At 32.0% G+C, this 27,799-nt stretch overlaps 4 protein-coding genes and 1 pseudogene across 5 annotated transcripts; 2 read left to right on the top strand and 3 right to left on the bottom strand.

The window, feature by feature from the left end:
• Positions 1–2,411: 2,411 nt before the first annotated feature.
• On the top strand, positions 2,412–5,937 carry LOC146931528 (myosin-like protein). The gene is made up of 5 exons (XM_085703030.1): positions 2,412–3,084; positions 3,649–3,948; positions 4,208–4,354; positions 4,879–5,097; positions 5,248–5,937. The coding sequence occupies exons 1-5, from the start codon at positions 2,653–2,655 to the stop codon at positions 5,674–5,676; spliced, it is 1,527 nt and encodes a 508-aa protein (XP_085559156.1). The 5' UTR covers positions 2,412–2,652; the 3' UTR covers positions 5,677–5,937.
• Positions 5,938–6,129: 192 nt separating this feature from the next.
• On the bottom strand, positions 6,130–9,856 carry LOC146931527 (cinnamoyl-CoA reductase CAD2-like). Its single transcript, XM_085707669.1, has 6 exons — positions 9,733–9,856; positions 9,467–9,636; positions 9,140–9,253; positions 8,685–8,847; positions 8,086–8,353; positions 6,130–6,356 (listed from the first exon to the last, which is right to left on the bottom strand). Exons 1-6 carry the CDS (start codon positions 9,854–9,856, stop codon positions 6,203–6,205), a joined length of 993 nt encoding a protein of 330 aa, XP_085563795.1. The 3' UTR covers positions 6,130–6,202.
• Positions 9,857–12,205: 2,349 nt separating this feature from the next.
• LOC146931526 (cinnamoyl-CoA reductase CAD2-like) lies at positions 12,206–14,400 on the bottom strand (annotated as a pseudogene). The gene is made up of 5 exons (XR_015006752.1): positions 14,234–14,400; positions 13,925–14,094; positions 12,893–13,084; positions 12,577–12,739; positions 12,206–12,435 (listed from the first exon to the last, which is right to left on the bottom strand). The product of XR_015006752.1 is annotated as a cinnamoyl-CoA reductase CAD2-like (transcript).
• Positions 14,401–15,105: 705 nt separating this feature from the next.
• On the bottom strand, positions 15,106–16,968 carry LOC146931525 (cinnamoyl-CoA reductase CAD2-like). The gene is made up of 6 exons (XM_085703031.1): positions 16,807–16,968; positions 16,533–16,702; positions 16,140–16,331; positions 15,867–16,029; positions 15,581–15,767; positions 15,106–15,464 (listed from the first exon to the last, which is right to left on the bottom strand). Exons 1-6 carry the CDS (start codon positions 16,931–16,933, stop codon positions 15,320–15,322), a joined length of 984 nt encoding a protein of 327 aa, XP_085559157.1. The 5' UTR covers positions 16,934–16,968; the 3' UTR covers positions 15,106–15,319.
• Positions 16,969–24,621: 7,653 nt separating this feature from the next.
• Positions 24,622–25,309, top strand: LOC146931524 (uncharacterized). The gene is made up of 2 exons (XM_085707668.1): positions 24,622–24,893; positions 25,156–25,309. Exons 1-2 carry the CDS (start codon positions 24,622–24,624, stop codon positions 25,307–25,309), a joined length of 426 nt encoding a protein of 141 aa, XP_085563794.1.
• The last annotated feature ends 2,490 nt before the right edge of the window (positions 25,310–27,799 follow it).

The raw sequence follows: 27,799 nt of genomic DNA, 5'->3' as shown, positions 1-27,799 counted from the left end.
TTACTTATTTCAATATATGTGAAAAAAAATAAAGGATTTAAGTTGTCTACATGGATAGTGTACACATGCATACAATCAATTCACACCAAATCGATATTTGTTTAGAAGTTTAAAGAACTAGTAATTTAAAAAAGTGGCATCGTAATGTGATTATAAAAAGTGAGAGTTTGTAATTCCTTATGATTTTTAATCACGTTCTTGTTTAACTTTTTTTTTTTTTTAATAAACGTTCTTGTTTAATTTTAGTTAGTTTAAAAATCAATATGTAATGGAATTAGTTATTAATATAATTACTTAAGAATTTCAATGATATTCGTCTTAAAGCTCATCTTTGAGATTAATCACATTAAGACAAGTCAACTCACTATACCATATTAATAATAAATTAAGTACTCCCTCCGTTTCAAAATGAGTGTCGTTTTAGGTGTTTACACACATATTAAGAAATGCAATGATTAAGAGAAAGAGAATGGTTATTTTACCAAATTATCCTTATTAACTATTGGTTAGTTTTAAAAGTAATACTTTGGAAGTAGTGTGCAGAGTATTAATTGGAGGGTACAATTGAAAAGAAAAAGTTATTATTGCATTGGAAACTGAAAGCGACACTCATTTTGAAACAAATTTTTTTGGCTAAAGCGACACTCATTTTGAAACGGAGGGAGTATTATTTTCTTAAATTGGCACTCTAATTTTTTTTTTTGTTTTTGTTTTTTTTATTAACCCTTTGGTTTTCAAAAGAAAGGAGTCTTTCTAAATATTATGTCCGAAGATAAGTAAGTATGATTAATGATTATTAGAATTCAAATTGAAGCTCCCGTTTAAAGTGGAGTAAGAAGCAAAATCAATTCTGAATTCAAAACCATACATGAGAATACAGCTTATGCTAAAAACAAAAGCAAAGAAGCAGTTGAAATCGGAAGTGTAATTAAGCACACCAGTGGTTTTGATACACGTTCCATCTCGTGTCTGTGTAAATATTTAAACATGCATGTTGGTCCAAATCTTACTTGCTCCAGCCATTTATGTCGTACAATTAAGCCACTATGGGGTTGGTTTCTTTGAAAAGTGTTAACCAATCAATTATAATGGACACAATGAGAAACCCAAGAGAATCTCAGTCCTATTGTTCTTGAGGGAGACAAACAAGATAGAAAGGTACGTAAAATATATCCTTATTATATTCGTAGTTGTAGTATTTCATTTCACCTTGACTTTATATATTTAACGTATTTTTAAAAATAACAATGCATGCATTTAAACAAAACGAGGGAATGGATATAAACAATAATCTAAGTAGCGATTTATTAGAATTTCAAACAGAAACTAACGTAGATATTAAAAGAGATCAAAGACTATGACAGTAGTACGTAGTAACAAGATAAAGAATCTCAAATGCTTTGCCTTTAACGGCACGGACCACTGATTAATGGGTGACTGACAACATGTGTGAAACAGCATGACAAAGATATCTTGGTATGTGTGAGTGTGTGACTCCCTTCAAAACTTGAGTTCACTAAGTCTTTCTTCTCAAAGTTTATTATTGTTACCTTCTCAAATTTTATGTATGCGACTCATATATTTAAACACTTCTAAATTTCATAAATCCGTTCAACACTTTACTTTTATTCCTCTATTTCACTCTTCTCATTACATCAGCAACATATCATATTTATCATATCAATTTCTTTATCTCTATCTCTTTTAAGATGTAGATGAGTTTTGAGTGTTTATAAATATTTTTCCTTCTATATATGTAATGTAATCTTAACAAGTATCCAAAAGACACTTTTAACATTTTTCATTAAAAAATTGATTTTTGCTAACTTGTGATTTCAAGACATATGTCGAGGAATTTAAAGTAGAGTAAAAATTGTGTTTAAAAATAAATTTTTAAATTTTTAAGAAATTAGATACACAACTTTTGATACAATACATTTATTCTAGATTGAGTTACTTAACATGTGTCTAAGCTACGCTGTTGATAATATAAACCAAAGTTTACTATAATTATTATATTTAATACTGCTGTTTCAAATTTACTCTTAAATCTACTATAACTATACATATTTCAATGTTTTCAACACATTACAAAGCACTATCAAGGGTAAAATTGGAAGTTTTCAACACATTACAAAGCACTATCAAGGGTAAAATTGGAAATGCGAGACAGAGGGAGTAATAATTAAAAACTAACAGTAATGTAGTGTAAACCAAAATAGAATGAAATAAAGTGAAAATGATTAATTAAATTTATGATTTCGCAAATGATCATGATAATAATGAAATTAAAAACATAATTTATGGTTTGATTAATGAATGGCAAATGAGTAAGCCAAAGTGAGGGAAAGGAAGGAGGGCATTTTAGGTAAAAAAAACCAGAGAAGAGAAGTCTTTTTCAAATTCCCATGAAGAGGCAGTGCCCGACGGTGGGAAATAAATAACAGTCACACAAAAAGCACACAGTCTAACGTTGTTATTATTATTGTCATTTCAAAATCTCTGTTCTTCCTCTTCACGAGGTTGCACGCCTAGTACCGCTTCTTCCATTTATTACTACTACATACACCCTCCTTCTTATACCTTTCATACCCCTCCCTTCCTTCTTATAATTACAAACACTCTTCGTTTTTTCTTACACTGCATGAGAAAATGTCCACAGCATTATCATCAAGAAAATCCAAATGGCACCACCATCCACCTCCTCCTCCAACTCCAAGAATCCTACACTTTCCTCGCCGTCCTCCTCGTCGGAGAGTCCCATCTTCCTCCGCTCCCCGGAGGGACCTCAACAGTAACATGTTAGGGACATTGTTTGGCAGAGAGAAACGTGCACCTGCTGAAGCTCCAATAAATGTTCCAATGGTGATGTTGGATCGTTGTGAAGAGAGGAGGGAGAGAGTTGTTATTGAGAGAGGTGATGGATCGTTGTTGGAGGAAGAGAAGTGGAAGTTTCAAGCGGAAATGTTGAGAGCTGAGTGTAACTTGTTGAGGATGGAGAAAGAGATAGCAGTTAAGAAGTTGGAAAGGACTCGTTCAAAGATGGAACGGACTCTAAGATCTGCAGTTCATACCCTTGTTTCTGTTAGTTTCACTTTCCTCTTTATTTTTCTTTTTCAAACTTTCATTTTTTGTTTGGGCTTTAAAAATTGCATTTTGAGATGTGTAAGTTTATCTTTAAAGATGTGTTAGTTATAAGTGCGTATAACAAAAGATAAAATGAACGCAAACTCTGTCATGCACTAGCTGCTTTCAGAAGCTATTCTTGAGAGCTTGTGGAAATAAGTTAAAAATAACTCATAGACATTTGATACATCTGTTTACATAAGTTCTCCCAAACAGTCACACCAGTGCTTATGTCAGTGCACAAGCTCAAATATACCGGTCCAACCAGAAATAAGTTTAAAACTAGACATATCATAAGGTGTTTCTATAAGCTCTTCCAAACAATCTCATAAGTACTTATGTCAGTTGAAATTTTGAAAGTACAGAAGTTATTGTCGTAGCTGATGTATCATGAGTTGGCCTAATTCAGTTTCAAGTAGCTGGTGTAAGACTATAATTATGTATGATTCATTTATATGCATGTTTTTAACATGATGGTTTGGTTTGCATGATTTGATCTTTAACTTAGAAAGTGGAATGCAGGGAAGAATAAAGATTTGTGAAGGGAAGAATGTTGATAGGGTTTTGGATGAAGAAATTCATGAGTTGACAGAGAAGCTTAAGAAGTTGCAAAAGAGATCAACAGTTAATGATTTTGAGGGAAGGAGGAATAACAGAAATTTTGACAAACAAGTTTCGGTTCTGCAGAGACGGCTCGAGAAGATCGGAGGACCATCAGAAGGGATATATTTGAGGGAGTTTGAAGAGATGGAAAATGTTAGCTTTTCAGTTAAAAAAAGTAGCAGATTTGATAATAGTGTTCTTGCAAGTGGAAAACTGAATGTAAGTGAAAAAATTTACCACCATCTTTAGAAATTTTTATCTGTTTGATTGTTAAGATAATGTAAATTCAAACCATGTTTATAAGTTATATTTTATAGAGTGAAAGTTCAACTCCAATGAGCTATGTAATTTAGATAAAGTGAATGTGATGAACTTCAAAGACTAGTTGTTGATTTTGTCCGAACATGCCATACAAATGCTTTTTGCTATTTTGTCCTTTTTAGTGTTGGTTTCTCATGAATTTTATTGAACTTTGCAGGTGGAGATTCTGAGAAGGAAAATGGAGGGATTGTCAAAGGGGATATTATTAGAGAGAATGGAGGAAGAGTACAATTCACTGCTTCTGTCCACTGCTAGTAGTTCTGCTTCAACTTCCAAGAGAGTTGAATTTCAAGTACCTCATCAGGTATATTCTTGATTTCATTTCCACTAGTTGATTGTAGATTATTGTTAATAATTAGTCTTTTATCATATAAACTACAATAATCCAATGAAATACAACTATAATAATCCCACCATTAATAAAAAATTATGGACGTGAATTGATTTGAATTTCTTAGTGTATCTTTCAAGAGATTAATTTTAATGCAGTGTTACTATAAATTTTACACCGACAATGTCATGACCCAAGATGATGACAACAACAACAATCAAGCCTTATTCCACTATGTGGGGGTCGGCTATGACCCAAGATGAGCCTAAGAACAGTCAACCAATCACAAATCATCATTTGTATAAGGTTTATATGATTAAAGTCAGATACGATTATGATTGATTGACAATTTAAAAAATATTTATACCGTCATTGTATAGCAAATAAAATTGCAGGATGGTCATCCTTGTTCACATGAAAACACAATCTTCTTGGCTAACCGAATTAAAAGAACGAATTCAATTCTTAATCAAATTGTGTATTGACAAATCATGCAGGAAAACTTGTCATGTGAAGTGAACCTGTGTTCAGGACATTGCAAGACTATTGTAAGAAGAATAGTGGAGCAAGTTAGAGTTGAGACAGAACAATGGTCCCAAATGCAGGAGATGCTAGGTCAGGTGAGGGAAGAGATGGAAGAACTGCATGCTTCACGAGATTTCTGGAAAGATTGCGCCTTGCATTCTGATTCTCAAATCCAATCTCTACAAAATAATGTAAGATAAAGTTTATTGTTAAATTCAACAACCTCTTAGGACTGTGTTTACTTCTAGTGTTTCATGTTTCCATTTCTAAGGATTATATGTTGGAGTCATTTATTTCTGGCGCTTCCTGTTTGCATTAACTTTGTATTTTCTTTCACACAGGTGCAAGAGTGGAAACAAAGAGCTCTTTCATCAGAAAGTAAGAAAAACGAGATTGAAGCAAAACTTTCCATGCTCTGTGTTGATTTTAAAAAGTTCCAGAATGAACAAAATGTAGTTAAGGGGACGAAATGTCCATCGGTTCCATTGGATACACAGAAAGAGTTTGAGAAGCGAATAGTAGTTTGCAGCTCAAAGGAAAAAAGTAGTAATGTTACAGAAAACAGAAAACACAGTGAGGTTTTAAGGAACGGAGAAAGAAAAACACATGCTGCTAGAGGTGGATTACTAGTTCCAAAGCGAATGCCGTTCCAAGACATTGGAAACAACTCGTCATTGTTGACGAGGCAGCAAAATGGCAAAGCAGTTTTCCCTTTGCATTGCCATCTTTCTTCAACTGCTGAGAAAACTTATCGCATGAATGAATGCTGATCAGTTCTAACATAAAAATTACACGTCCTAACATTATCAGGTGAAGGAGGCACGCAATGATTTAGGTGTTTCATGCTTTAAGATTGATGGTTTGGGATCTGTCATGTAATATGTACTATGCTTAGAGAAATAAGGCCAGCATTCTCAAAGGAAGATAAAAGTGTATTGTGTATGCTGGCTCGATATTTAGGGTGTGTTTGGATAAATAACTTATTTAAGAGTTTAATGATAAGCTCTCATCATATAAGTTCTTATGAATAAGTTGGGAATTAATTGTTTCTATAGGTCATTTAGAGCGACTTACGAAAATAGAATCAAAACAACCTATAAACATATCATAAACTATTTTTATAAACTCTTTAGAACACTTGCATAAATATTTATGCAATAAGCTAGACCTTATTTCACAAAATGAAAACGGCTTGGTTTAACACAATACCAAGCATTATTTCACATTAATAAATAACTCATCCTTCTGCAGAGTTTCTGAAACCAAAACATGATTAAGATTATCAACATTTTTTCCTCAATGAAATATCATACTAGCAACCTTTTTTTCTTTGAAGCTTTCTATGATCTCTTTGAGGCTCATTTCCAGGGGAATAAAATCAGTTACCAAGGTCTTTGCCTTTTCTTTGGAAACTTGAAATGTTTGCATAAAAGATTTATCGTCTGCACACCTGATAACATAGTTCACAAAATGGAAAATTAGTTAGAAAAGATGGAAGGAATAACAACATCTTTAAATACATAATTCGAACAACGTTCCAATAAATTTACCCATTGTTTAAACAAAGATTCAGTAAATACGGATCTGAATACGCATTAATTTTAACTATGTTGTAAGGTACATAAAGCCTAGTAAGTACAACTAAAAATGTTGTACCGACATTAAGGTTCAAGTTATTACACAGGATCTTTTTAGTTTGGACCACTAAAAATATTGGTTCAACTTGAACCCGTTAAATGTAAGCCATAGATTTGAAAATAATTCTGTCCAACGGTCTAGATATAATCTAGAGAACTTGTCCAGCAAGTTGCTTCCTCTCTCTGCCTACTTCTACTTGGTTGCACCGAATCATATTTCTTGTCCTTCATTGTTAACTCATTTGTCTGTATTTAAATCAAAAAATTTTCGCGAGTTATATTTAAATCGATAATATTAGTGCATAATGAATCTAAAGATAATAATTATACATATGAAAGAACATTTGCTTTGTAATTGTGGCTCAGAATTCTCTGTTTGCAGTAACTGTGTTCTTGCTAGTTTAATTTCTTTTATTAAAATTAATCCATGCTTTCAAGACTTGAAAAATTTAAATTGTAATTTTACCATCTTAATTAGCGTTAAGCCGGACACTTTCGTGTTCATTTTAATTGATAAAAAACGATAAAAGAACTTTTTTTAAGTGAAACGTAAAATTAAAAGAGAAAATGTCACACAAAAACACATTTTTTTATATAAAGTCAAATAAGTTTTTTACAGTGTCCAATATTGTTCCTTTTATTACGAATAGTTCCTCTTATTGGTGTTGTGGGTTGTTCTTATTTTAATGAGATTTAACTAATTTTTTAATTGATAATTTGGAATAATTTTATGAAAATAAATAAATAATTTTAATGAAGGATATAAATGAAAGAAAAAATACAGCTAAAAAAAAAAAGATGTACTGCCTTAATATATTGTTATACAAGATATAGATTATTCAGGTCAACACCGAGAGAAAAAATAATATTATCTTAATTTTATCATGTTTATTCATGTTAAATATAAATTTTAATTTTATTAGATTTTTTTAATTATTATTTTTATTAGATATTAATGTCGTGTTTCATTGTATAAAAAAATGTCATGTTTTGTAACTGGATTTTCTTTTTTTACTAAAAAATTAGATAACTAATATTAGAGTGGAAATTATAAAACACAGACCGGAAAAGGTATTGCTCCACTGTATTTTGCTTTAGTGTATTGAAAAACTTTCCAAAGGATTGTAACCTACTATGACAGGTCATTCTAGTGGTGTAAGTTGGACCAAAACAATAGCTGGTCCAAACTAAAAGGACCCTATTACACATATTACCTATTTTCTAAGCACTTTGTATGTGTGAGTTATTACCTATTCATTGAAAGGAAAGGTGAGATGTAAAATGAACAACAGTTTTTTTTTTACCAAATACGTAACAGTTTTGTAGATCGAAAGCCTAATTTGCAAACATAATTAAATTGTATGTGGAGAATAATTTTGTTAATTAATCGTATAAAACTGTCCCCATGAGCATAGCTCAGGTGTTACCGACAATGCATTGTTATATGGAGGGGACGAGGGTTCGAACCTCGGACACCCCATTTATTCACCTTAAAAGGTGAATTCTAGCTACTAGACTATTTGACAAAAAAAAAGAACTTACTTGTCTGGAATTTTTAATGTCGGATACAAACGACGCAAAATGTTTACAAGTTCAGAGAAATGCATCACTCTTTCGGCCAAACAATATCTTCCACATGCTGAAGCATCTTCATATGCATTAATATGGGCGTTTGCAACATCCTTCACGTTGATCCATCCGAAAGCAGCATTTCTATATGTTTTTGAACCTGCATCAAGCCGTTGAGATTTGTAACCGAAAAATAAAAAACACAGTTTCATAAAAAAGGCGATTAACACAACGAGTTCTTCTATATATATCAACCAAACAACATGTTAGTTCACGATTGATATTATATTGGAAAAAACTCAAGTCCTACATTAAAAAGAGATATGGTATGAAAAGAACTTGTAAAGGGTGTTCCTCCCTTTACAGTCAACTATTGCAAGAGTAAGTTACACATTATAAGAAACAAAACAGTTGCATGCATTGAACTAAAGTCACCTTTTGCGGTAGGTAAGATCAATTGTAGAACAATTCACCGTGGAACCAAACACATATGAAGTACCAGTGTTGAAAATAAGAGATGACATAAATATTTGTAAGAAATAAAAATTCAGCAGCAAATAAAAGTTTAGTACCATTTATTAAGTGAAAAATGAAAGCGGAACTTTCATTGAGCTCTGGTTGCAAGAGAGGCCCTATCGTCGCTGTTGGATTTATAACAACGTAGTCGATGTTGTTTTCTGTTAAAAATTTTGTGGCAGCTTCCTCAGCTGCAGTCTTTGCAAATTGATACCACATCTGGAATATATATTATCAAAATAAAGCATTAACATAAGCATTATTAACATCTACATTGCTCAGTAATCATCTATTAAGAATTTGGATTGATAAGGACTCAAATACGAATAGAGGTTATTGAAGACCCCTTTCAGAATAACGAGAACATTAATTGGTTATCATCCTATATACAGGCTGCTATGACCTTCGATATACCGAACATAATACATATTGTCTCTTTTTTCATTTGATTAGCGTCTAAGGCATAAGAAGACCCGATTGAAGGAAACTCGATATCACATATATATAGTACCTTTTGTTCCCGCAAGAAATCTAGAGTTATAACAACGCGTTTCACAGATGGTGATTTCGCACATGACTTAAGAACATTTAGAGTTCCCTTCACTGCAGGATCGATTAACTGTGTCTGAAATAAGGAAAATAACATTAATAATGTCATTTTTGTTAGCAGTAAGAAACTCAAATGCATAGTCTTAGAATTTTTGGTTGAACCTGACTCAACTTTACAAAACCGACCTTTTTTTTAAAGGATTTACAAAACCGACTTATAAGTCAAAGATTACCTCAACTTATAAACACATGTTCAAACCACATCTAATCAAATGTAAAAGAAGGTGACCTGAGGGTCGGTGACAACGAAAAGACACGGAGAAGCGATATGAAAGACACCATGACAACCCTGAATAGCAGAGTCAAAGGAACCTTCTTCTAATAGATCTGCATTAAATAGTTGCAATCTTTCCTTTGCACCATCAAGTTTAAGCAAGTGATCAACCTTATTAGGATTACCTATAAATATGAAAAAAAATCACTCATTCATAAGCATTGAAACACCAAATAAATAACTGAAACAAAAAATTTAGACAAGGAGAACGAAGCACTGACTTGGATCACGAATAGTGGCTCTAACAGTATAGCCACGTTGGAGAAGAAACTTAACAAGCCATGAAGCAATATAACCTGAACCACCTGTTACACACACCACCTTTCCTTCATCACTAATATTCATCATCCCTCTGAATTTCTTTCTTATCAACAGATAGATAGATTAGATAGTACAAGATTCATCTATCTTTCATCTAAACATGATTAGAAGTTGAGTTTTTTTATTAATTTAATTGTTATATGGTTTTTGTTTGTTGCTGTTTTCTTTGTGTTTAAAAATTGTATTTTGACAGGTGTTTCTAAATTTATCTTTAAATATATGTCTTACAACTTTAAGTCCCATTTGGATAAAAAGCTTAATTAATATAAATGCTAATGTATAAGTTAGCTTAGAGAGCTTTTGAAAATAAGTTGAAAACAACTGTTGGGGACATGTCATTATTTTTTTTGTATACTAGTATTTTGTAACTAGCTTTCAATTCAGGTAGGAAGAATAAAGATAATGCAAATGCACATCCAAATATACAATTTACGGATTCTTCAAGACTATCTCAGAGAAGAAAGAAGGCACCGTGTTTCTGCTGTGGGTAGAGTCTGCTCAGGGGAAACTTCGGTGCTACCGTTGGATGATTCTATAAAAACAAAACATGGAATCAGTGATGTAGTCTTATAATAGTCCAGCTTGTTCGACAAGCAAGCATCACATTCTGTTGAATGTTTATTTGTTGCATTGGTGACAAGCAAATTATTCTGCTTACTTTGGTGTCTTGCATGCAATCTTAATTGATCAAACCAAGCATCACATTCTGAAAGCTGAACATCCCTCCGTGTTGACTGTGAAAAGAGGTTTCTTTGGCTGCAAGTAAGGTTGTTTTTGCATTATATTTATTGTGTTAATATAACAGTGTTGTAAAGTATGTTCAAACTTTCTGCTTTGTGTATATATGAAATAGGCATTCACGACGAGGCTTAAGTTTGTCTGAAAAAGAACGGCACATGAGACATTTGTTATGAAGAAATACTAAATCAGAAAAAAAAATATGTGCAGCATGATTTGGAGAATGAGAGAGAGAAGAAAACAACTGTGATACAATCTGTGGAACGTTCAAAATTTAGGTCAAATTAATACGAGTACGTTTTTGCTTATATTTTGTTTCGGAGGAGACTCAAAGCAAAGACGGTTGAAGCCTCGCCCTTGAGTCAGAGCTGTCACTTCCACTAGTTTATTGAATTATATCTTGCACTGAAGCTTTGTTAAAGACTCTTGACGCAAGTTGAAACTCAGACCTTCAACATTATAAGATCTAAATGTAAAAATCACCTGATCAGTTTTCCTTTTATCAATCTAAGCAATTTTTCATTCTTACTCTTTACTGTGTTTATTTGATTTTCTCTGAATAGGCACTTCTCTAGAACTAACCAACTTCTGGAACAAAAGGGGATTGGTACCATAGATTGGCAACTATAATTTATATGTAGAGTTCAAGTGTTTTTTGAGCCTGTTTTACTTGATGAATAGATGATTCTGTGGATTCTAAATCCACCAAGAAAAGATAGTTTGGCCCAGAAGTGTTATTACCATGGACATTTTGCAGTAGCGACCAATACTATACATTAAATAATATACGTACTGGTGGCATTTTGGCATAACGATGTTCTTGGATCCTGAATTGATTTCGTCTATTATCCATGTACTGTCTTCTTAATATCCAGTCACCAGCGAAGGAAGGACACCTCCTGCACTGGAGGTCAACCCCCTACATTGTAAATAACACGTCATTGTTGATGAGGCACAGAAAGGCAAAGCAGTTTTCTCTTTGCATTGCCATATTTCTTCAAATGCTGAGAAAACTTAGCACTTGAATGAATGCTAATCAGTTCTAACATAAAAGTTACATATATCCTAACATAATTGGGCGAAGAAGGCGCACGATGATTCAATTGTTTCGTGTTTTAAAATTGGTGGTTTGGGATCTGTCATGCAATAAGGTCAGAATTCTCAAAGTCACAAGTTTATGTAATTGGATATTTTATTTCATAAAAAAGTTTTATACATTACTCAGGTGCCACATTCATCCAAAGGAAGATGAAAGTGTAATACTAATGTGTATGCTGGATGATATTTATGGCGTGTTTGGATAAATAATTCAGTGATTACAAACATGCAAGCTTAAGTCAGAGGAGGGTAAGAACATTCAAAAATGATACAAACGCATAGTCAAAGTTACAACAAAACCGTGATTACAATTATCAACATTTTTCCTCATTAAAGTTAGCAAATTCTTTTTCTTTGAAACTTTCTACTATCTCTCTAAGGCTCACTTCCAGGGGAATAAATTCAACTCCCAAGGTCTTTGCCTTTTCTTTGGAAATCTGAAATGTTTGCATCAAAGGCTTATCGCCTGCACACCTGATTACATAGTTCACAAAATGTAAATATTAGACAATTAAGTTAGAAAAAAAAAAAATTAAGTTTTTAAATATATCATGGCAATTAATTCAATAATTAAAATTACTTGTCTGGGATTTGTAATGTCTGGTACATATCACGCAAAATAATAGCAAGTTCAGATATGTGTGCAACTCTTTCAGCCAAACAATATCTTCCACTAGCTGAAGCATCCTCATATGCATGAATATGCGCGTTCGCAACATCCTTCACATTGATCCATCCAAAAGTAGCATTCAGAAATGTTTGTGAACCTGCATCAAGAGATTGAGTCGCTGAATTAAAAGTGAAGTCTATTATTTTTGGATGTTTTTACTCGGAAAACAAATTTGATGAAAAAATTCGTGTAAATATTTCAAATAACTACATTTTAATTATCAGTAAACAAAAGTTACCATTTATTAAGTCAAAAATTAAGGAGGAACTTCCGTTAAGCTCTGGTTGCAAGAGAGGCCCTATCGTCACCGCTGGATTCATAACAACGTAGTCAATGTCGTTTTCTGTTAGAAATTTTGTTGCGGCTTCCTCAGCTGAAACCTTTGCAAATTGATACCACATCTGAATATCAAAGTAAGAAAAATACGCATCACATGAGCATTATTATAACTAACAGAAAGACTAACAGTGGTGTGCCGGTTTTCTATAACATGTTCTACTTGCACTATCTTCAAATTTCATTACCGAGAATAAGTTCAAGGAAAAGGGGAGCACCTTTTGTTCCCATAAGAGATCTAGATTTGAAAACCACGTCTCATCAACTACGGTGTCTGGGGTTCGAGGTGTTCCATTATACAAAGCTGTAGCAATAGAAGAAGTAAAAACAACCCGTTTCACAGACGGCGATTTTGCACATGACTTCAAAACATTAAGACTTCCCTTCACAGCAGGATCAATTAATTGTGTCTGAAGTAATGAAAACCAAACACTCAAAAGTCAATAACACATGAACTGCTCTGTTTTGCAAATTGCAAAGATATATAATGTGTGCTAATATATTTATGGCTTAAATATGCAAATGGTTCCAATAAATATCAAGCGGTTTTAGTCCCTCTAAAAATATTCTTTTAGTTTTAGTCCTTGCACATATAAAATCTTTTGTTTTGGTTTTTGGTGCTTTGTTCATATTGAAATTAGTCCTTATAATTCACTTTAGTCCTTATTTTGAGGGACTAAACTCAAAATGTTCTATGTATTAGAAGGACTAAATCCAATATAAATCAATTTTGCAAGGACTAAAACAAAATAACAAGGACCAAAAACAAAAAGAGATAATTTGCATATTTACAACATTTGAAATATATATATATATCAAAGTAAAACAAATTACAGGGACTGAAATCAAAACGCTTGATATTGCGGGGATCATTTGCTTACTTTTACCCTATATTTATACATACTATCTTCTTGAGACTTGACAAACATATTTTTGTGATAATGTCTAAACTCAAAACTAATAATCTCATTATTTAAAGTGTCATTGAACAATACATATCATCAATAAGAAGCACCCAAATGTGGAAATGCATGTTACAATAAGCAAAATTTCAATTAATTTTAACAATGCAATTGTTCTTCCTGTGGGATTGAAAAGCTTTTCATTAATAATGTCACTATTACTCTAATAAGCCCTATAGTACAATACGGATACGGCACCGATATATATAGAAAATTCATAAAAATCAAAATACACGGCTAAGGTACGTTAACAAAAAATCGTATATATAAAAACACTATGAAAGTGACCTGAGGATCGTCGACAACAAAATGCGCTGGTGAAGCAGTATGAAAGACACCATGACAACCCTGAACAACATAGTCAAATGAACCTTCTTCTAATAGATCTGCCTTAAAGAGTTGCAACCTTTCTTTAGCACCATCAAGTTTAAGTAAATGGTCAACCTTATTAGGATTACCTATACATAATAAAATAAAATCACTAATTCATTTTTTTTGGACAAGTAAAATCAGTCACTCATTCATAATGAAACACAAAATAAACATGAAACAAAACATTAGACAAGAAGTAAGTAATATTGGTTGGTAAATACTAACTTGGATCACGAACAGTGGCTCTAACAGTGTAACCACGTTGAAGGAGAAACTTGACAAGCCATGAAGCAATATAACCTGAAGCACCTGTTACACAAACTACCTTTCCTTCACTGCTATTCATCTTCTCAATTTCTTATGATCTTATCAATAATAGACTCATAGATGGTTTATTATTCTAAACAAGACTTTGGTTAAATAGACCTCACCAACTAATTTGCTTTTTATTATTAAACAAACAGGTAGCGGGTAAATTTCGGTACGAATCCTCTGTCTCTAACTTTTTAGGCCTATCCGTTGACCTTAAAACAAAAATTTGAATATTGAATTTGTTGGGAAATATTGTGTATAAAAAAAGTTATGTGATAGTTTGAAGATGCTATAGGAGGAGAGATAGTGAGAAAATAGCACAATGAATAAGTATAGAAAAATAAATAAATGATTGTTTCAATCATTCATCAAAAGAAAAATCATTGTTGGAATCTTTTTGTGCCAACCCTCAACCGGCGATAATATAATTTTTTTTTTTACTAAAATTCAAATAGTTAGCTTTGTGTTGCTATAATTATTTTTTTACTTTTAAATACACTTTTGATTCCTTAACTTTTAATATAAAAAAAATGAAAATTTGAACCCTTATTTTAAAAATTCATTTTTTGGTCCTCCAATTTAACTTTTTTCTTCATCAGAATTTTGGTTCTCCAATTTAAATGTACTTTCGATTATACAGTTCGAACGGTGATATTTTGAAAAATTTGAAGTGCGAGAGTGAGAAGTGAGGAAGGTGGGAAAAGAAAAATTCTCTTTCAAATATTTCATTAGTTGCTCTATTTAAATTCTAGCCACTATGAAATGGATCATAAAAAACAAATGAATTCAAAAAACAATAATATAATATGATCACAAAACATTCCTAATTGTAGTTGCAAAGCAAAGTGAGGTGTAAAAAGAAAATTTAAGACGGCTTGGTTTGACACAGTACCTAGCCTTATTTGACATTAACAAATAACTCATCCTTATGCAGAGTTTGTGAAACCAAAACGTGATTACAAAGAAATCATTAATTTTTTCATCAATGTATATCACAAATTAGAAGTTAGCAAACTTTTTATCTTTGAAACTTTCAACTATCTCTCTCAGGCTCACTTCCAGGGGAATAAATTCAACTCCCAAGGTCTTTGCCTTTTCTTTGGAAACTTGAAATGTTTGCATCAAAGGCTTATCGTCTGCACACCTGATAACATAGTTCACAAAATGAAAATAATACATTATTACTATTAGTTGGAAAAGTTAGAAGAAAAAACTTTTTTTTAAATAGAGCATGGTAATTAATTAAATAATCAAACTTACTTGTCTGGAATTTGTAATGTTGGGTACATGTCACGCAAAATCTTAGCAAGTTCAGAGAAATGTATCACTCTTTCAACCAAACAATATCTTCCACTAGCTGAAGCATTCTCATATGCTTGAATATGTGCATTTGCAATATCCTTCACATTAATCCATCCAAAAGCAGCATTCATATATGTTTCCGAACCTGTGCATCAAGCAATTGACTCATTTTTTATTGGATTTTTTACTCTTGAAAGATGAAAAAATTAGTGTAAAATTTTCAGTAGCAAATAGAAGTTAGTACCATTTATTAAGTCAAGAATTAAAGTGGAACTTTCGTTAATCTCTGATTGTAAGAGAGGCCCTATTGCCACGGCTGGATTCATAACAATGTAGTCGATGTTGTTTTCTGTTAGAAATTTTGTTGCAGCTTCCTCAGCTGAAGTCTTTGCAAATTGATACCACATCTGAAATATACAAGTTCGTATTAGCATTATTAATATTATAACAACTACATCAACATTAATTATTGCTCAATAATTGTCTAGTGAATGGAAAAGAGCACATTACACAGTACCTTATTTTGCCATAAGAAATCTTGATTCGAAAACCACGTCTCATCAACCTCAACTTCTGGAGTTCGAGGTTTTCCACTATATAAAGCTGTGGCAATAGAGGAAGTTAAAACAACTCGTTTTACAGACGGTGATTTTGCACATGACTTCACAATATTAAGAGTTCCCTTCACCGCAGGATCGATTAATTGCGTCTGAAATAAGTAAAACACAACATTAAAAAATCAATAAACATGATTATACTGCTCTATTTTGCAAAGAAATTAAAAGCTTTACATTAATAATTTCCTTTTTGATATTTTTACTCTAAGAAGCTCATTTGCATGTTACAAAATACGACATGGCCAAAATACGTTAACAAAAATTCTCTCTAACACACACATATAATGCTTGACCTGAGGGTCGGTGACGACAAAATGAACGGGTGAAGCAGTATGAAAGACACCATGGCATCCTTGAATAACAGAATCAAAGGAACCTTCTTCTAGTAAATCTGCCTTAAAGAGTAGTAACCTTTCCTTAGCACCATCAAGTTTAAGCAAGTGATCAACCCTATTGGAATTACCTATATATATGGAGGAAAAAAAAAATCACTCATTCATAATGAATAAAACACCAAAAAATTAATGAAACAAATTTAAATTTAGACAAGGAGAAAGAGGTACTGACTAGGGTCACGAACAGTGGCTCTAACAGTATAACCACGTTGGAGAAGAAACTTAACAACCCATGAAGCAATGTAACCTGAAGCACCTGTTACACACACAACCTTACCTTCACCACTCTTCATAGTCATACTCTGAGAGATGGTTTATTATTCTATGCTAGCACATAATTAATCTAAAGATTGTTTGTTTAAATACAACTGAAATATGGGATGTCATTTTTCCTAAATTAATATTTTTTTTGTCAGAAAAATGTTTCCTAAATTATATAGTAAGTAATGTATTGAAATTGTGTAATTAATGTATAAAAAGTCAAAAATAATTTCCTTTTATGGTAATAATTTCCTTTTTTGGTATGCTTAACCCGTGCCCCGAGGGCACTGGTTAGCACGACCCATTAATTTAATGCACATACACCACCACGCGTACTGCATGGTCTATGATAGGCCAGAGTTATATGTATATGAACACAATATTAAATTAACCAGACAATAACATAATGCCAAATTGTTAGAAGAAGTAGTAGGTTTACTTGTTAACCTCACCAACCAACAAATTATCCTAAAAAGAAGGAGTAGGTTTACTTATTAATCTCGGTAGCCAGATGACGATGTTTGATGAATATTTAATTTCTATCTTCACTGAATGAATATAATTTTTTTATTTCTTAAAAATGGAATATTTAATAGTCCATAACACCTTTCTGTTTTTTTACTAAACGGACAATATTTATTCATTCAAATTAATAAAAATTACATCAATGCAAATTTTAAAGTTGTTAAAATTTCAGTGAATGAATTTGTAAACAAACTCACAATACCATATTTATAGAAAAAATGGCAAAATACATACAAACATGACAATAAAATAGGGTTGGGAATACTAATGATATGTAACGAAGTCAAAGTCATTGCTTGTATTTGTAATTGACAATAAACAATCAAGTCCGTCAATCTGAGTTGAGTTAAACTAACACCGTACAAATATGAAAAATCAAATAAATTATGTTACAACAAGACAAGAAACAAAAACAATATCGTCACACTTACATGACGAAACTACCAGATAACAGGATAAATAGATGTGAAACCATTTCATTTAAATACAAGAAAAAGAACAAAAACAATTTAGAGTAATGCCTTCTCTTAGAAGGATAAGGAGTGGCGGCTAGTTTTTTTTTTAATAACTCCTTTTGTTAAATTTGAAATAATTTGCTTTGAATTGTCAATAGTCAAAAAAATAGAGGCAGCAACCTTTAAAAAGAAAGTTTTAACAAACAAGTTTTTTGTTGTGCAGCGACGGCTCGAGAAGATTGAAGGACCATCATATAGGATGTATTTGAGGGGTGTTTGACTATTAAATATTAATATCTTTAATTATTTATGATAAAAAATTATAAAATTTGATATTTTGAAAATATTCATCGATATAAAACGAACATCTTATTTGTTACTACCTCCGTCCCAATTTAATTGACACAATTTTGTTTTTCACACATATTAAGAAAAATGTATAAATAAAGGGGAAAGTGGAATATATTGTATTGGGAATGATAAAAGTAGTATTATTTAGTGTTATATTGTATTGGGAATGATGAAAGTTGTATTGAAAATTGAAATGAGTCAGTTATTTTGGGACACTTTTTTTTAGAAAATGGGTCAGTTATTCCGGGACGGAGAGAGTAATATTTATACTTATATATTAGCTAAAAAATATGGTTAAAGTAAGTTATGTAAATAGTATATATCATTAAATTGTGACTTTTTTTTATTGAAGAAGCCAAAGAGATAATTAAATAAATATCGGAGAAAAAAACGACCAAGTCAAGCACATGATGTGCCTAACCAGGAAATTGTACAAAGTTTCAAAAGACAAAAAGCAAAACAAAAAAATAGCTGCAACCAAATTACTGCATTACAAGGTGAAGTAACCGGTGGAATTTAGTATGGGAAAGCATAGTTGTTTCCCATCATGGGAAATTAAATCTTAACCATTAGATCAAAGAGGGACACTGATTTTATCATAGTCTCTCTCCACTAAATTTTTTCCCCTTTGTCTTCAACCTTGCCATCATCAACCAGACACCAATAAACCACCACAGCACCACTGATTTTGATATTAACTCTTCATTGTAATTGCTGGAACAAGTAATTACCACAACAACCACTTTTGTTCTTGTTTCTTTATTTCTTGTCGAGATGATTGAACACAAAACACTAAATGCTTTCTATCAATTACTGTATTAGATAGGAATCATACTGTAATATCATGTAAATTTTAGCATCACCGTTGTATTAAACTATATCTTTCTCTATGGATACCTTTTCCAATCATCTTGAACTTTAACCCATTTCTGTAAAAAATTATGGAAATTGGAAGAAAAAAAATTGTATTAATAGGTTTGGAATTAGCGTGATGATAACAGTGAAGGATTAAAGATGAACACATCAATCATGGTTTAATATAAAATGAGGAATAGAGGGATTGGGTGAACAAATGGTCATGGGTTTAAAAAAAATATTGGGGTTTCAAGGAATGAATAATTTTAGTTGAGTTAACAAGTTGTTGATGTTGGTGTTTTATGAGTTTGTAATGTTTACGGTGATGATGGCTGCGTAAGAACAAAGAAGGATGGAAGCAAATGCCTTAGTTTGGTGGTGGTGGTGGTGGCTGTAGGTGAATGGGGACATGAAAGAGAGGGTGGAAGGTAGTGCAAAAAAATAATCTAGTATAGAGGGAGTATGATAAGAGTGTGTTCTTCATTTAATCTAATGGATGAAATTAACTTTCCCATGGTGGGAAACAACTCTCCTTTCCCATACTAAATCCCACCGAAGTAACCTGGACAAACTAATGGTTTGGTCCACCAAGCATGAAAATTGAAAAAAGTATGAGGCTTATAAACCTTAAGCCACCACCATGAATGAAATAAAAAAAAAAAGGCTAAAATATGGTATTGGTCCCTGCAAAATAGGTCAGTTTTGGTTTTAGTCCCTGCAAATTTTTTTTATAGTTTTTGGTCCCTGCAAAAATAGGTCAGTTTTGGTTTTAGTCCCTGCAAATTTTTTTTATAGGTTTTGGTCCCTGCAAAAAATTTTGTTTTTGGAAATAGTCTCAGACCCCAGTTATGTGATGATTTGTCACTTTTATAAATTAAAAAATAATTATTGTATCTGTTTTATTATTATTTTTTAATTAAAAAATAATTATTGTTATATAAATTATAAAAAATAATATTCTTTTTATTAAGTAAGCACATATGCCACATATGCACAAAAGTGACAAATCATCACATAATTGGGGTCAGGGACTATTTCCAAAAAAAATAAAAATTTGCAGGGACCAAAAAGTAAAAAAAAAAATTTGCAGGGACTAAAACCAAAACTGGCCTATTTTTGCAGGGACCAAAAACTATAAAAAAAAAATTGCAGGGACTAAAACCAAAACTGACCTATTTTTGCAGGGACCAAAAACTATAAAAAAAAATTGCAGGGACTAAAACCAAAACTGGCCTATTTTGCAGGGACTAATACCATATTTTAGCCAAAAAAAAACTATGTTATTCATATACATCAAATTTACGAAGGTTGTTGATGGAGATGTAGTTTCCAATGGATGAGAGGAGGAGGGTGTTGTTGGAGTTTGCAGTGTTGCCGCCTCTGTATGAATATCCTAAAAGAGAGCAAATGATACACCCTCCGGTCACTAATATAAGCAAAATGTATGAATCAATAAATGAATGATGTATGTGGTCTATAATAAAGACCATGTGCATCAATAAATGAATGAATCTAAAATGTAGATTTTTGCTTATAATAGTGACCGGAGGGTGTATTTTAGAGCTACATCATCGTTAGGCAATAATTTCCCGCAACATCGGAAAGGATTGGGATTTGGAATTGTTCATTTGTTGTGATGAACTCAAATGATTTCAAGTCAATATTTTATAAATTGCATACTTTCAAAACAAAATCAAACATTCAAAACAAATTTAGCTAAGCACTTAGGTCCATGAGAAAAGATAATTTTTTATTAAGATGATAAACTCGTGCACTTGCGAGCGCGTGTCAAAAACCAGCTTAGAAAGATTTTGAAAATCGGTTTAGAATCATATATATGTACTAGTGTATTCATGCAGCTTCTTTATACTTTTCTAAAGCTTGATTAGTTTGATTTTTTTTTACAAGATTGATTAGTTTGATTATTGTAAGCAAGATCAACTTATGTGAGGATAAAAGTCCATTGTTTCAAGTTTTTCCGGACGAAATGTGCTTCCCTTAATCCTATTTTACGCACCAAACATCAAACCAAAAATGATGAATTGTCCGATCTTGATCCAACCGTAGTTGAAGTGGAGACCGCGTGGATGCAGGATTGTGACTGAATGCGGTCCCGGTGAATCTGTTTTGTTCATGGTGGTCCAAGTCTCCATACGATGATGACACTCCAAGGCACGCCATAACGAGGTTTCAAAACACAACAATCACTGGTCCTCACTTCCATTTGTCCTTAGTGGCCGGCTGTGATTCTGTAAATGGAACCATTATATATCTACAGATTCTACACAACCATGGTCCATGCATAACCTCACTCCAACTCAATTTATCGATTATTTTAAAGGAATAAATTTTAAAATTGAAGTTATGCACTGTCTTAAAATTAGAGAAACATTTATCTTTGGATCCTTTCTGAATGTCATGAGGAGATTTATAAGCATCAGTGTGAGAAATTAGCTTTTGAAATATTTGTATGCTAGTTAGTTGGAGGAGACATATATATCTTGGAAAAGTGGAAAATATAATCTTTGTTGGCCAGTTCAACTACACATGGTAATGGAATTGCACTATATGTGTATTGTTGTGAGACTTTATTTCTCTTATAGGAGATGTGAACCCAATTTCTAAACCATTTCAAAATTTTCTAGACAACAATTTTGTTGTTTTCTTAACCAAAAATGTTAGAACCACTACTTAAAAAATGTCATGTTCTTTAAAAATAATGGTCAAAGGTAATTTATAAACAACATTCACATTTTACAAAACTTTAAAGAATTTACATTCAAAACAGATAATATCTCAAAAAGTGATATAAACGGACTTGAAACTGGAACGCTATTGTTCTGATACATATAGAGGGAAGTAAGCATGTAAAAATTCCTTGTTTTCATATAGATACTTATTATTATTTTTTGAGCCATTCATAGAGATGGTTAATAATTGAGATTTATTAACAGCTAGCATAATATCTTTTTTATAAACATTAGTTGTTTCAAATAAAATAAAAGAGACAAAAATACAAACTTTAATTTTATAATTTTAAACAAACACAACATTCTTTTCTTAAAAATCTCTAAAGAAAAAATCATCATTTTTTATATCAAAATCACTTTTGTTTTAATCTATAATAAAATATTTTTAAAATATTAAAAAAATACCTCTAAAAAATTATCAAAAAAATAATAATAATCTTAAACAAACGGGACCAATAGGTATTTTGATGTAAGATCCCTAAAAAAAATGTATTTTGATGTAAGAATATGTTCTTCATGAGAGTATACTTTAGCCTCATTGTCTGAAGCTTTGGGCTATTGGGTGTTCCGTATATATGCGGCACCCTTGTATGTTACTTATTCCTTTTATCCGCGAGTAGTTGTGCGCCTTGCATTATCTCGACGTGAATAATATTTGCCGTTTCAAAAAAAAAAAAAAAAAAAGAAAGAGAAAGCCACGTGACCTTTTGAGTGTGTTTTTAATCTCAGCCATCTAACTAATCCAATGGCCAATATTTCATCCTCTCACCCTTTCATTAAAAAAGTCCTCTCATTTATATATATATATGGTAATGCTACAACACACCCACCAATTTAGATGAAGGTGTGTTTTAGCATTGAACACCTTCTTGTTTGGACCAAAAAACCACAACCTTCCTTTTTAAAAACAAGTAAAGTTGAAGGACAAATATGTAATTCACACTTCATTATTAATTAATATTTTGTTAATCTTGCTCTCTCCCCAACTCAACTTAGAATCACGCAGCATCTCTTTCTTGGCTCAATGGTTCCATCCCAGCTCTTCAACGCCGCACCGCCGCTGCCATCACCACTTTCGCATCCTCCTACGTCAGAATCCTTAAACTTTGTCCTTCATCAACCTCGGTCAACAACAAAATTTAAGATGTGTTTGTTTCGGAAAACATGACAACCGTTCTTCCATTCCGGAATCCAAACTCCTGTGAAGTGCTGATGTTTTATTTTTGTCTGTAGTGGATGCAGTTCTTATTAAAATCTTATAATAATTTGATGTTCTTTTCTTCAATATTTTTATATTTATTTTAATGTTCGATTGGAGTTTCTTCCATAAAAGAAATTAAGCTTCATTTTTGTTTCAAGAAAAATGTTTAAGGAAAGCTTACAAACATCCATGGAGATAATTTGGTGATAATTAAAACAACAAAAATATAGTGATGAAGGGTATTGGTGAGAATCCCCAATTTTTCTTTCTCTGTACCTGCGTATGTCTTTGATTGTGGAAGAAGAACTTTTTTGTTTTACAAAAAGGGAGATAAGAGCAAGAATAAAAAAATATTAATAATGAATTGTTAATTACATATTTGTCCTTCAACTGAACTTGTTTTCAAAAAGGAAGGTTGTGGTTTTTTAGTCCAAACAAGAAGGTGTTCAATGCTAAAACACACCTTCATCAAAATTGGTGGGTGTGTTGTAGCATTACCCATATATATATATATAAGGTTTTGCTAGAAGACACATTTTATGAAGATGTCTTTTAGAAAAATTATAACTAAAAAGTGGAAATCACACCTTCAGGTGTAGGTTGCTAAAAGACACATTCATGGGTGGCTTCTAGGAAAACTCATATATATATATATATATATATATATATATATATATCTCCATGTCCAACGAACGAGCCATCTCTCTTTCATATTCCCAACCTCTCTTTTCAAAATATATACCAACCACAAAACCAAAATCTTCTTCCTTTCCAAATAACCTACTAATTCACCAATATTATTCCTCAAATGCTGAACGAATTAGAAGGAAAGAACAACTGGGAAGGTCTAATAAACCCAATGAATCCAAACGTAAAAAGTTTTGGTGCTAAAGAAATTATTGTATGTTAGTATCAATTCATTTCTTGCATCTCGTGTGCCACTTTGTAACAATCAGCATTAATATTATTCACCCCAAATTGCAAATTTGGTTCTACAATTAAACTTGCATTGTGCATACCATTGTTTCTCTCTTACAGATACATTCTCTCCTCTAAAATAAAGATACATTTTCTCTTAAGTAGCAATTTTTTATCAATTGTTTTCACTTATTTTTTAAAATAATATTGAAATGTTGAATCTATAATGCCATGTTGTGCAATTTTATTAATTGTTTTCATTTATTTTTAAAAACGATATTGAAATATTGAATCTATCATGCCATGGTGTTGAATGCTTTTCTATTTGATTGACCTTAAAATAGAGAAATTAGCACTCACTAAAAAGTCATTATAGCCTTCAAAATAGATAAATTAACAGTCCTAAGAAGTTTACTATAGCCTTAAAAATAAGTACATCAGTTGTTTTCATCATCTGCGCATTAACTTGTGTTCGATCCTTGAAAATAAGTACCGTACCAGCGGAGCAAGTTTTTATTATATGCAGTTAACACTTACATTGATTGATCCTTTAAAATAGGTATCACTCCAACTATAACTAATGTGTTGTGGGTGGTTTCTCATAAATCCCACAATAGATTGGAAATTGTTACCCAAGACACACAATAGATTGATTTACGATGAGTTGAACTATGGCATGCATACAGTCAACTTTGGCTGAGGAGCATCGGAAATTGATGTCAACAGTGATCATTGAACGTAGTGTAAATGATCGGATTATGAAAAGGGTTGAAGAAAAAAGACGGGGTCTATTTTTTCTTTATGGTTATGGAGGAGCTGACAAGACTTACATTTGGAGGGCAATGTCTACAGAACTAAGGTCAATGGGTGATATTGTTCTATTTGTAGCATCAAGTGAGATAGCTGCATTGCTAATTCATGGTGGAAGAACTACACACTCAAGGTTTGTCATTCCTATAAATGTTGATGAATGCGCTCGATGTGTAATATATTTCTAAAAGACCTATTAGTTGATTTAATACGTCATGCAAGGCTAATCATATGGGGAAAAGCACTTATGTTGCACAAACATTAATTGTTTTAAAGTTGTTGATGTAGATTTTGGTGTAGATTTTTGGTGTAGATTTTCTTCAGATTCGTCCTGTTATACCTAAAGGAACAAGACAATAAGTTGTTTATTCTAATATAATTTCTTGTTTTTCAAGTTACTATGAAGTGCTTACATTGATTACAAACATGAGACTTTTAATTGAAAGCACATATTTTGACGTTGAAGAAAGAATGAATTTTTCAGAGTGGATTTTGAGAATTTGTGATGGAAGTATTGGAGAAGCTAATGATGTGGATATCACAGTCTAGATACCACAAGATTTGTTGATTCCTAGCTTTGGCGATCCACTTTCAACTATTGTTCAGAGCACGTATCCAAATCTATTGCACAACATGAATGATCCATTATGTTTTTAAGATAGAGCTATATTATCTCCTAAGAATGCAATATGTTGGATTTAATAAGTGCAGATGAAAAAACATATTTGAGTTATGATTCTCCATGTAATGCCAACTCACATGTTGACATGTCAGATGATGTGCACACCCCTTAATTTATGAACACCCTTGTTTCTTCTGGAATTTAAAAATAAAAGAGAAGGGTTCCACCGATAGCTCTAGGTGCCATTATTCTATTTGTTTTGATTCATTATTTGATCATAAAATGCTTCCGCGAAAACATGCATCTCGTAGTGAAAAAAGAAAAGGAAAAAACGAGTGTTAGAATTAACATAATCACAAAAGGGAGAAATAGATTAATTTGTTTGTAAACGAGTAGAAGAGCCTTCTACTAATGATGGATTGACCGTAGAAAAAGACAATCTTAAACAATCTAATGAAAATTTGAATGATGACAATCCCATCAATGGCTACGATAATGTTCTTGATGCATCAAATGTTGATGTAGGCATCGATGACCACATCATCCCTCCTTTAGATGTATGTGATCCATAAAAATTGAGGTATTTTTTATGTTAAAACCCGAGACATTTTAATTGAAAAATGACCTATTAGAGAATTGAATCTCACATTTTATATAGAGAGACTTTCTAGGCATTTCTCATATTCTTATTTTTCCATAAAGTTGAGTAATGCATAGACTTTTGTAAGAAAATGGTTGGTTAACTCTAAATATGTGGATAAAGTATTATAATGTTGTAAATTAATCACGTCTCAAAATAGCAGCCACGAGAGTCTTTTAGAAAATAACGAAGTGAATGATTGAAAGCATTTAAGTGAGAAACTCAGAATATGATAATAGTGTTGAGTATATCACTAATATTGATAATCTAGTCGAAATCGTTAATGTCTCGAAAAAGATTGAATGATCTAGTAATTTTATTGATTGAGACAAATATGATAGAACATATTATTAATGTAGACCCAATTATTAATGACTTTGCATCTAGAAATGCTTGTAAGAATTATTTTGTATGAGTAATTTAATATTAAATAAAAAAATCAAAGTTTTTTTTTTATAAAGTCTCATATTTTTATTAGATTATTTCTTAACGTAATAAAAATTATCTTCTTCAAACAAATTATTTTCACATTTTAAGAATTCAAAAAACCTATATACTTATTAGATAGATCATAAATTATAAGTTCCCCCCTAAGCTACAAAAATTTTATACACTCAGGAACGGCCAGAGAGAGAGTGAGAGTAAACAATTAAGAGTATGGTAAGTACTGACAAAAAAAATTAAGAGTATGATAAGAGAAAAGATAAATAATTTTATCAAATATAACTAAATTTATTGATTTTCCAAATGCACGAAAATAAATAACTTTTAAAATGATAAATACAAGTAGTAGTAATCACCAAGATGAAGTATTTTCTGTCAAAAAAAAAAAAACCCAATATGAAGTATTTCCTATTTTGGTGTCTAAATGAGTTTTGTGTGTACACTTGTTTATAAATTTTTTGTATATCAATAGTTTCTTTCCCAACTGATAATATCAGTAGTTTTTTTTAATTAAAATCAAATATATTACCGATGACAAGCAGTTTATCCTATACTAAGGTGTATAAATTATGAACAATATTTTTTTATAATTTTTTTTTTATTTTGATTAAGATCATATGTATAGACGTTTGTGATTTCAAATTGTACCAACATGCTTATCTTTTTAAATTACACGAATAAAATTTATTTTTTAATTACATCAACAATATATCATTATCATAGAACATGCACGTTTATTTTCTGCCTCATGCACACTCCTTCTTTTCTGCCTCATCGCCGGCGCTGCCAGCCCCTTCCGTCAATAAATTGGAGCCGCCTTCCCCTTTCTATTCTATGTTACCTCACCCAACTCACCCTCCTCCGCCGCCGCTGTATCTATGTAATAAAAAGTGGCACGGGAGAGGGGGAAGTTCAGCGCCTTCCGTCAATAAATTGGAGCCGCCTTCCCCTTTCTATTCTATGTTACCTCACCCAACTCACCCTCCTCCGCCGCCGCTTTATCTATGTAATAAAAAGTGGCACGGGAGAGGGGGAAGTTGAACTCGCAACCCTCCCATTAAATAAATATCTCCAAACCACTGAAACACTGTTTGTTTTCATGTTTGAGATGTGTTTAATATGTATATTAATAGATAATATAGGTTGTTCTAGAATTAAATTACATTTGTATATAGGTTGTTATAGAATTAAGGAACATTTGTATCACATGTTTCCTTACTAACAGCAACTGATAGGCATCCTTACTGATAGCACATCAGCTGTACGCTCCATTCACTGTTATGAGTTCCTAAAACTCAGAGAATCAGCTCCATTAAGAGTTGGAGCTTCAGTT

This window comes from Medicago sativa, chromosome 4 (assembly GCF_051527215.1).
Source record: "Medicago sativa cultivar Bolivia chromosome 4, Bolivia_mono, whole genome shotgun sequence".
Taxonomy (NCBI): Eukaryota; Viridiplantae; Streptophyta; class Magnoliopsida; order Fabales; family Fabaceae; genus Medicago; species Medicago sativa.
Note: the sequence above shows the minus strand (reverse complement) of the source record. Positions and strands in the feature narration are given on the sequence as shown.